Here is an 11360-nt window from a genome sequence, read left to right on the forward strand (position 1 = left end):
TTTTTATTCGTCCCTAGCTATTTGTTTAATCTTCGATCGTTAAGAGCGACTCGAGTTAATTCTTCGTATTTTCTCGCGCATTCCCGAGTCCGATTTATTTCGAATCTCGCGGTGTCGGGAACGTCGTACCTACGACGAAGCTGAAAAATTTTCGTAAATCGTACCTTTTCTCCTCTCCCTGTCCTCCCCCCCCCTCCCCTCTCTCTCTCTCTCTCTTTCTCTACATCCAAAAGAAACGAAAGCTCGTAAGACAGTCTGTGCGCTTCGTCTCGGGCACGCTTGGCCACGCAGCATCCAACCGGTATCCCAGCAACCAACGATCGCAGAACCTACCGATCGATGTATCCTGCGAAAGTCGACGAAACAAGAAGAATGAGGAGATGAAAAGAAAGAAAGAAAGAATGAAAGAAAGAAAGAAAGAAAGAAAGTAAGAGAAAGGTAAGAGAAAGAAATGTTGGCATGTACGCGTTGTTTCAGCGGCAGCATTAAGAGGAGTGGCCATTCAAAGGGGAAGAGTCGGCGCGGCAAGGGCAGCTTTTCCGAGCAGCGCGGCGGCGTTGGCGTTGGCCAGAAATCCAGGGCCGCTCGCAGCCGCGGCCGCTGCCACGGCCCTTCATCCCTTTGCGCCTGCGTAAGTACACGTATTTTCGATTTCGTCGCTTTTGGTCTGTCTCTCTCTCTCTCTCTCTCTCTCTCTCGTCTTTCGCTCCCGTCTTTTCGCTCTTCCAAACATCTCCGAAATAGTATCGAACAAATTTGCGAAAAGTTTTCGCGTTCCAGCGATTTGTAGGAAAGATACGAATATAGACGATACGTCGCGGTCCCTCCAATGTCATCGCGATCGATAAACGATAAAAACTACCCGCGGATGTAGCGAAGATATCTCGGGCAAGAGTGGCTCTCTTTGAAAAGTCGGCCACGCTTTCCCGCCAAACTTTTCTCTCGAGTTTCTCCAACGTCGCATCGCGATGTAACGAAGGATCGACCGCGACGAAGAAGGAGATATATATCTCTTACGGACAACGGATCTTTGCACGAACATTTTTCCTTCGGATCGCAAGATCCGCGTAGTAAACAAGGCTTCCATTTCCAAGAGAAAGAAGGAGAAAAGAAGCGTAACGACAAACGATTCGACTCGAAAATAAAACTTTCCGAAGAGGTGCTAAAAGGAAGGAAAAAAGTTTCGAGATACGATTCGTTTGTCGCGAAATAAGAAGCTTCGCTGCACGTCTTGCCCGTTTGCTTTTGTGTATTCCATAGATGGATAGATACGTATGGTGTGTAAATACGTACGCGCGAGAGAATACGTACGTTGCATTTGCACGAGCTCGGCGCACAAACGAACTAACCCTAATGCGTTACGCAAAGTACGATAATTTTTTAGCGACGGAGAACGGAGGAGAGAGCCCCTCTAGTTCGTCTCCCTTTTCCGCTAACGTCGGAGACAAAGGAAGCGCTCTGCTTTCGGTATATCGAACCCCATCGACCCTCGGCGCCGTTGAAACTTTTTGCACCTCGGTTTTTTCATCCTCGTTGTCTGATCCGTTCCTACTCCGATATCCTACCCAAAGATTCTACGTAAGAGCGTTAAAGAGAGGAAAAAGGAAGGAGCACCGACCGACGCTTCCTTCGACACCTCCTACGAACGCGCGTCCCTCCTTACCCTTCCTCCTTTCATCCTCGTCTCGAAAACAAAGATTTAATCGATCGATCTTTCCTTTGATCTTTTTCAGCGTCTACTACGACCCGTTCCTAGCAGCGCACGCGGCGACACAGGATCCCAACTACAGGCTACAGGTGAGAATCTTTGGCTTTGGCCTCTTGATTTTCCATCGCGAGATATCCGTTTCCGGTGCACGAAGCGACGCGCAGCGCGTCGGAGGAAAGAGAAAGAGAAACGAACGTCGGCGAGAAAAAGGGAAGGAAGAAGACGAGATCGTCTCTGGATCGCGACCGCGCGCTCTAATATTCGTTTGTCGAATGGAAACGACCGCGTTGACGTGGAACCGGCGTACTCTTTCTATCGAGAACGAGATAATTCCTAGTTTATTCGCGCGAGATGGCTTTGCGCGCAAGCGTTTCTCTCGACGCGAACGTTCCCGCATGGGATCGCTTGAAATTTTACGAAAGAATGGAATCCGATGCGAAACGCCGTTCCATGCTTTTCTCTTCTCTCTTTCTTTTTTTCCTTTTCCTTTTCTTCTTTTTTTTCGAAAGAGACCGAGTAAAGGATAAGGGCGTTGATAACAATAATGACAATAAGGGAGAGAGAAAGGCAGAAAAATCGCGCGTGCACCGTGTCGGAGCGGAAAAATACCGCATGCGATATTCGGTCGAAAAGTCCGATATGGCAGGGAAACGTTAACTAAAGTCTATCGATTTTCGGACCCGTTTATGTAGTTGGAATGGCCGCAAGCTACAGCCGAAGTTAGTCGACACGTTTTCCGCAAGGCTTGCTACCACACGAAATGCAAAAGAGCACCGAATAACGATCTACGCGTCACGAATCATTCTCTCCTTCTCGCCGCTATTTTTATCGTCGTATCAAACATTTTCGTTTTTCCTATGCTCTCTGCATACATATTAGATACACACACAGTGTACCGTCTTACTCGTGGTTTTTCTCTCTCGGTCGGTCTCGCATCGAACACGGCGACGTGCTCTATCTCGCTTTGTTCCTTTCTTCTTTTTTCTCTTTTCAATTCTCTTCTTCGAATCTCAAGAAGTGCCTCTCTTTTTTCTTTTCTACGCGCTGCACACTCTTTCTTTCTCTCCTCCTCTCCTCTCTTCCCTTCTCTCTTTCGTTTCTTTGTATAGGTCGCATAAAGATATGCGCAGGGTAAAGAGGAAACGGCGCGAAGGAGGACCGACGAAGGGAGAGCGAGGACGTCTCGAAGCGTCGGCTCTCTTCCGTCTTTTCTATTCGTTTTGTTTTTTTTTTCTTTTCTCTTCTTTTTCGTTTTCTTTTTTTTTTCTCCGAAAAAAGAGATAGAAAGTGCGAGAGAAGATATCTCGTAAATAGCGCGATATCGAAGATTCCCGGCGAATTGAAACTTCCTTTTCAGGTTTGACGTTTGTGTTTCAGGCTAAAGCGCCCGCTCTGGAGGTAGGATTTTGATGGGTGGTCCGCCCATACAAACTTACTTCTCTATCTCTCGTTTGGTTTTTGCTCCTTTCCATTTTCTTCCCGTTTTTTCTTTTTTTTTTCTCTTATCCTCGTTTTTAATTCCCACCCTCGCCGTGCTTTCTTCTACCTCTTTTCATTCTCTTTCTATCGTTTTTGCTTATCGCGAGGGATCGCAAAGCGCGTTCGCCGATCGATCGTAGAATAGCGGTTGAGCTAACGATGCTTTTTTGGAATTTGAAGAAACGCATTTGAAGCCGTCGAGCTTGTAAAGTCCAATTTAGCGCGTCTCGCGAGAGATTCGAAGAGTAGTCGCGTATCGTAGACACGCTTTCGTTCGGTCTTCGGCACACGGTGATCCTATTTAAGAGACGTTTCGACGCTGAAAACGAGATTACCAATGGACTTCTTTCATTCCTTTCCCCGTATCAAGAAGGATCGTATTAACCGTCGGACGTCGGAGCGAAGCACAATGCCGAGCGTAGCCCTTAAACGTTATACCCCGTTAAATTTAATCTCTTCTTGGGTCTTTATTCGTTGACGTACTAGAATCGAGGAGAGAAAATCTAACGAGATCGGCGAACGCTTCGCGACAAAGGAACCTTTCGACGAAGGCGCGATCGAATCTCTTTCTTTGCCTTTCATTTCTCTTCTCCGGTAAAATTTAATCGCTGCCTCGCCTCGCCACGCCTTGCCTTGGTTTTTAACGGCCCTTCCCCGTTTTTATTTTCCTTCTTTTTTTTCCACCAAATCCGATATCGCAAAACCATCGAGATACCTCGTTAGTTGCATCTCTATTGTTTCGCTCTGTACCAAGTTACACGATACGCACGTCGATCGCATAGGATCCTCCATACTCCAGATAATAGCTCCGTATTTGTGATTTGTATTTCTATTTGTTTCTTTTTATTAACGTCGATAAGTGCACTCTTCGGTGCATTCGTAATGACTCCCATTGTACCAGCATTTGCCTATATCTACGCGTAGTAGGTATACAAACGTAGCGTTGCATAAGCGACTACCCACCGATTCTCGTAGATGGCATTGAGTTTTTGCGTTCCCACGCAAAGTGGAACCCGTCGGAAGATGTCGTAGGATTAGATAAATCGTCCTATCTAACACGTTGTAAATACCACTGGGCATGCTTTTCTAGTCGAACGAAGTAGATAAATTCCCCTTTAAAAAGAAAACTAAACTAGCGTAGCTCGTAAAAATTCCTCCGAATTACGTTGATGGTTTTGTTTTTTTTACTCTCTCGTACCTAGATATCCATACCTCGCATAAGGATTCTTTCGAATCGGTCGACGAAATAACAAGGTAATTTACGAGAGCAGCGAAACTCGCCTGGCGCCGCCCGAATTCTCTTTTCGCGACAAAAGTTTTGGCAAACTTGTCTACTTTGTCGAGAACGATGATTTTTTTCTTTTTTTTTTTTTTTTTCATCGCGATAGATCGGATTAAAAGAGAAATACTTGTTTGAACGGAAGCTTCAAATATTTCGTCTCCTTTTTATCTCTCGTCTGCCTTCTCTCTCGCTCCTCGACTATCCCTACGCCTGCCTACTGCGCGCTGCGATCGTTCGGAATCGTTTAGGCGCCTTGGCTTTTCTCCTTTCTCGGAAGGACACGCTCCGTTTTCGCTTTCGAATAATTACACTTTTCTTTTTTCTCGCTTTCTTTTGCTCTCTTATCTTTTCCATTTGTTCGTTCCCTTTTTCACCGTAGAAAAACGTTTACCTATTCGTTTAAAGAAAAAAGAAGTCTCTTACGTAAGACGAATTTTGCAAAATTTTCCTAAAATAAATGATCCATTGGAAGACGTACGGCAATTCGAAAACGTTTCCAAGTTTTTAGATTCGTTAGCCAGATAGAATCGTAGCGAGTATCCCATGTATCATAAAGACGTTAACGTAGTCGTTAACTTAGCTTTCTGGCAGTGACACGCACCAACTATTTTTCTCCATTTTACGAGAACGATCTCGACGAAACGCCGTTAGACGACGTTCGCTCGCCGGAGGTCCGTCATCGTCGACGCGACGCGACGCGCGTTCTTCAAAGCGCTCGCCCGAAAGACGGTCGGGGCGAGTGAGAGAGAGAGAGAGAGAGAGAGAACGCTAAAGCTTCCATCGAAAGCACTCCTCTTCGCGTTCGCGCATTACCCTCCTGCATCTATTTTCAGGATCGGCTTGGATTCGACCATCCGGGAAAGCTGCGAGGCTTTTAAGGCGTTGCATCGCTTTTTCCTTCACGTCTCTCTCTCTCTCTCTCTCTCTCTCTCTCTCTCTCTCTCTCTCTCTCTCTCTCTCTCTCTCTCTCTCTCTCTCTCTCTCTCTCTCTCGATCTGTCTCACGAGGCAATACCACAACGAGACGAAATTTACAAGGCGAACGTTTTTAATTATTATTTCTTTGCGTCGTTAAGAAAGCGAGGTAGGAAAAACGTGTGAGAAAGATATCGTCGACGATGATTCGGAAGACCCTATGCGCGAATCGTCGTCACTAACGTTGCAACGATGTTGTATTTGTCGTTTTCGTGCCATCATTCTTTTCCCCTTTCTTTATCCAGCTGTCTCTCTCTCTCTCTCTCTCTCTCTCTCTCTCTCTCTCTCTCTCTCTCTCTCTCTCTCTCTCTCTCTCTCTCTCTGTTCGGATTCTTCGAGCTTGCTTTTGAGCGTTGCATGGCGGGTCATGATTATTGTTCCAGGCAGCTGCAGCGGCGGCCGCAGCATCGCCATTGCTAAAGACGCCGCTCTCGACGGCACAGCAAGCGACTTATGCAGCTGCAGCGACCTACACGGCGGTGGCTGCGCGCGCATACGGCGCAGCTGCAGCGGCAGCACAGCCGGTCGCAGGATATGCCGCAGTCGCGGGGTGAGTATATCACGCGCCACCTACGACGAGCCCTTTGCCCTCTCCTAAACCTCCCGTCCTACTTGTTCATCTCGCTCCTCGAGACGTCTCTATCTATATCGAACGATGAGATCTCTCTATATTTACGTGTAATTTCGATGATACCATATTTTCTTTTGTAAACGAGTCGATCGACTTGCAGAAAGAATCGTCATCGTGGGCGAGCTCTTAGAAGTCGCAGATTCGAGGAGACGCCCGATCGCCAGTCCTTCCTTCCCGGCGAAAATCCCGATGAAAAGTTGTAAACGAATCACGGCCTCGTTCGTATATCCCATTATTTTTACTTTCCTTTTCTACCTCTCGTATCTACTCTCGTACCTGCTCCATGCTCGTCTTTCGTCGACGCCTCTCGTCGATCGTCAGCCCGATCGATCGGTCGGCTCAAGCAACGTCTCTGACCGATCATTACGATTTTACAGTTACGGACGCGAGTACGCCGACCCTTATCTCGGACACGGCATCGGTCCGGTGGCAGGATACGGGGTAAGAGATCGGTGAAAGGGTGCATGAACGTATAGAAGAGAAGCATCGACCGACGGTCAACTATAATTTTCTTTCTTTTAGGCAACGGTCTATAGAGGCGGGTACAACAGATTTACGCCGTATTAAATGAGACCTTAGAGAGAGGGGATCGGCAAGGAACGCGACCAGAAATCGCGGCCGGTAACGCCGCGAAACAAGAGCAGCGGCGGTACATGCGTTCGCGCACACGCATACACGATTACACCGACGCGCGTAGAGGCGCACACATCCGACGTTACACGCAAAGCACATCGACGAGAAAGAAGCGACGCCTGGACCCTCTGCGCCTTCCAACGTTCGAGAGCAGCTGTTCCTCGTTCCACCACCACCGCAATCACCGTCACCGCCGTCACCACCGCCGTCACCACCACCGTCACCAATGACAGAAAACGTCGTTGATCGCGCGTTTCAAGTTCATCCCACGCTCTTTTTCTTCTCGAACGTTTGCGTTCCGAGATCGAAAGGACTGAGAGAGAGAGAGAGAGAGAGAGAGAGAGAGAGAGAGAGAGAGAGAGAGAGAGAGAGAGAGGAAAGAGAGAGCCTATCGCTTCTCTCCTTTTTCCCCATCTTTCTCGCCGTTATTTATTTATCGAAAGCAGTCTCGACGATAGGAGAAAAAGGACACAAACACACACACACGCGCGCGCGCGCGCGGACGAACCGGAAACGATAGTCTCTAGAAGAAGCATCGATGTCTCCTGAAAAACCGATTCGCGTCCTTTTAGAGCGCTGAACGATGAACGCAGCCGGACGTTGCACAGGGTCTCAACAGGGTCTAGTCAGACACTCTCTCTCTTACCGGTTCCTAATCGAAGCACCACCGATTTTTAAACGTCGCAAATATAGATCATCCTAGATCCGATTCGCTAGAAAGACAAATTTCGACTTGAAAGCGTACTCAATACTCTCTGGCAAGGCGAACCGAAGGAATCGGCACGTACCACCTATAATTCTACATCTTCCTTCGAAATGTTCGTTCGCCTTTCCATTTTCCTTGTCCCTTTTTCTTTTCTTTTCTTTCCCCTTTCTCTTTTTTTTCTTTTCTTTTTATCCCCTCTTTTCTCGTTATATCTCTTACCGCCGTACTCTACAAACGGTAGAATTTACGTCGAAAAACCAAATCGAAACGTACGCGTTACTTGCGCGAATCGCACCGCACGAGCGCACGGAACGTTTGCGTTTAGTTTCATTGGGCGGGCTTCAACTCGCTCGCTATTTTTATTATTAACTATTAATATTATTATAATTTTATTATTATTATTTTATCATTGTCATTATTACTATTATTAGATCGCGCGAAAGATCTCTCAGTCGGGAAGATATGAAAATGCAAAGGAAGGACGATGGTCAGGATTTTTTTATCGTCTAAGAGAGAGCGTGCGCGCGTTCGTCGCTGCTAAGTTTTAACGTTCGAGGAAACGCGGCCGTAACGACGTCGCGTCGACCGTCGTACGTCTATTGTCCAAAGAACGCTTTTTCGAACGATCGGGAAAACTCGGGAGGAGGAAAGATATCGACGCCGAGCGATTTGCGCGTGCGTCTCGCGTACTTCGAATGACCGTAAAAAGACGTTTTTATCTTTGTGTATATTTTTGATACGTCCTTTGTTTGATACACGATATATGTGTGTGTGTGTGTGTGCGCGCGCGCGCGTCCATACACACACACACACACATTTTATTATCCTCTTCGCAACAGACACGTTCACGCACACACGCATAACTCTTTATGAATTTTTGTAGAAACATTTTGGTATTGTATTCGCAATTATTATTCTTACGGATTTACGTTAGTCAGACCGGACGCCGAGTGAACGCGCTTTTAAAAAGAGTCGCGGACGTTTTTAACATTCGATCGTAATAGACGGTTTGATATCTTAATGGATTTAGCGAGGACGATCGCACGTTATTTTCTCTCGATATGTCGCGAGTTCGTTTCTCGAGGCACGTCTTATCCATTGGAATTATCATCGAGGTTCGTTATCCTTTGCTCGCTTTCTCCCGATCGTAGTCGAGAATCGACGTTATCGCTAAAGGAGGGAAGACAAAGTCAAAGTTACGCTTACGATGGATTAACACGAAATGGAAATTGAACGCACATTGAGACGAGTGAGAACGATGTATCACCATACGCCCTTACCTTTTAAGTTATAGTTAGCGCGCGAGGATTTATCTAATATTATACGTAAGCAAATAAGAAATCTCGCACGAGAGAATAACGGGAGAGAGACGGACGTCGCGGAACTCTAAAGAGAAAAAAGCGGAGGAACAAAGAGAAAGAGGACGGCTAAACACGATGGAAAGAAAATGCGAGGGGAATACGTAGTAGCCAAATATGACGAAAGATTTATCTTTATCTATCCAACGGCTAGAGTAGTCTCCTAGCCGTTATTTTACGTTTTAGTTTTTAAATCTCCTTAGAATATTAGAATAAAGCTAACGACGCATAGCTCTCTATCTCGGTAAATCTCTCGAGATGGACGAAAGAAGAGTCTTTCTTGCGTGTGCGTGAATGCCAGTTATATAAATGTGTAAATAGAGAACGATCGATCGTCGTGCACAAAATAAGCCGAAGAACGTAGCCGAAGAAGACTCAAGATATACTCATAATTTTCTCGTAAACGTTAAGATTGACGAGTCGGTAGATCGTAAAGAAATTCGACACAAATACACACACACACACACACACACACACACACGAAATGAAAACGTGTAAGAGGTAATCTTAGCTGCTATGCGATTACGGTTACGATTAGGATTAGAATTACGATTACGATTATACAATAACGATAAACTTTATTCTACCAAGAGGATAGCTCGAGAGGATGGTTATCATCAAAGTCGATAATCGATCCTTCTTTCGAGGAAGATCAAAAAAAGGATCGAAGAACGAAGAGAGCCGCTATAGTATTTAGTCGATAGATGAAAGTTGATCGATTCCATTTGGAAATTTTGAAAATTTCGAAAGAACGCGTCTCGAACGAACGAATCTGCTTTGGGAGTTAATTCTGTGTAATGTGAACTGTGACTAAAATTTATACTTACTCGTAATCGATATCTTTATCGGGGTAGGCTATTATTATTAAATAGTTGCTAGAGATTAAGTCAAGCTCAAATTAGGAAAAGCGCGTCACGAGTGCACAACCAAATCTTTCGTTCTTCTCTTTCTTTTCCTTTGGTTTTTTTCTTTATCTTTCCGTTTCTCTTTTCCCTTTTTCCTTCTCTTTCCTTTTGTTTTTTTTTTTTTTTTTTTTTCAATATACGATCGTATCGTGTCTCTTCTTTCTTCTTTACCTCTCGACTTTTGTCTTTGGGCGATAGAAGAGCGTAAAGACGATTATTAATTCCATCGTCCTTTCGTTTTATCCCGAGCCTACTAAACCTTTGGTCCGTCGCCGAACGGGAAGAAAAAATTCTAATAAGAAAAATCAAGAACCTGAACGAATCTGTATTAATTTCGTTTCTATTAATCTCATCGTTTTTCGCGTCGGGTCGTATCGAATCAATTTTAGCGAGAATAAAAATGAAAAGAAAGGAAAAGAAAAGAAAAGGAAGAAGGAAAGAAAGAAAGAAAGAAAGAAAGAAAGAAAGAAAAACAAAGAGATAAGCGAGCAGTGTATAAAGTTATTCAATGATACGCACCGTATGTTATACGTATAAATCTTACAACTAGCTATATAAAACATTAATTACCATTAAAGGGAATTTTTAAATGAATTTAGATGAATACATGACGTAATGACACATCTAACGAGCAACATATCCTAGCGTATTAGGCATGGCGTTAACCGAGATCTCTCTGTGCTTTTTACCGTCTTAGTCCTACGAGAGAGTCGACGTTGCGCGAAATGGCAAAAAAGAAGGCAAAGTACGATCAACGCGCATACAAACTCATTCACACGTAATACTCGAAAGGAGTCGAAGTCGTCTTCTCGAAAGAGACTACTTCTACTTGCGATAAGAAGAAAGAAACAAAATTATATATATGTATATATATATATAAAAAAATATAAATAAATATATATATATATGTATGTATATACACACACAAAAATAAATAGCGTAAACGCAACGATATAAAATGAAGGAAACTTGGGCCGAACGACAGGGAAAATTTCAACGCTCTTCTAACGAACGATCTTTGGCAAAATGATCGTGCCCGTTTTCGAGTAATCGCAAAAGAAAATGTTATAAAAAAGAATAAAAATATGTAATACGTGAAAGAGGAATGTTCCATGACATTAAGGCGTTACAATGATTATTACCTATATTTAGGTCGAAGATTTGCGTGCGTGCGTGCGTGCGTGCGTGCGTGCGTGCGTGCGTGCGTGCGTGAGTGAGTGAGTGAGTGAGTGAATGAATGTAAAAAGTTTATCGTGTCCTTGTGCGTCTGTATGTTTGATGTCGCACTCGAGAGTGCGAGAGTGTGTGTAATAACGCGTATGAGTGAGATGAGAGAAAACGCATCTCGCGTACCTCCACGAATCAGCAACACTTTTTTTTCTTCTCGTCTTTAAAACGTAGCACGAAGATGGCGAGCTAACGCCGGCCCGCGCGCCGCTGTTCGAGATCGTAAATTATAAATGAATGAATTCACATAATTATATTCTTAATTATTAATAACGTTATTATTAATTAAATCGTAACGTGAAAGTAAAGAGGAAAGATGACAAAACGAAAGATGGTAAAGGAATAATCAGCGAGACGCGAATAAAGCACGAGCGAACGACTTGGACGAGCGATATCTGTAAATTTTCTTTTTGTTTTTCTCTCTCGGCGCGCAAAACGACATAAACACATATTTATA

General features: G+C 44.6%; 1 protein-coding gene across 15 annotated transcripts in view; it reads left to right on the top strand.

Moving 5' to 3' along the window:
* LOC122628873 (RNA binding protein fox-1 homolog 2) overlaps positions 1-7814 on the top strand; it is a 75092-nt gene extending 67278 nt beyond the window's left edge. For 8 of the 15 annotated variants that reach the window (XM_043811665.1, XM_043811681.1, XM_043811664.1 and 5 more), the window contains 6 exons: positions 478-631; positions 1734-1797; positions 2401-2427; positions 5827-5993; positions 6452-6515; positions 6597-7814. In XM_043811665.1, the coding sequence (XP_043667600.1) occupies positions 478-631; positions 1734-1797; positions 2401-2427; positions 5827-5993; positions 6452-6515; positions 6597-6610 (490 nt within the window). In that variant the 3' untranslated portion in view covers positions 6611-7814. Of the gene's footprint in view, positions 1-477; positions 632-1733; positions 1798-2400; positions 2428-3085; positions 3107-5826; positions 5994-6451; positions 6516-6596 lie in introns of those variants that run through there. The other 7 variants (XM_043811668.1, XM_043811675.1, XM_043811671.1 and 4 more) reach the window with 6 other exon arrangements.
* Positions 7815-11360: the final 3546 nt, after the last annotated feature.

Source organism: Vespula pensylvanica, chromosome 4 (assembly GCF_014466175.1).
Source record: "Vespula pensylvanica isolate Volc-1 chromosome 4, ASM1446617v1, whole genome shotgun sequence".
NCBI lineage: Eukaryota > Metazoa > Arthropoda > Insecta > Hymenoptera > Vespidae > Vespula > Vespula pensylvanica.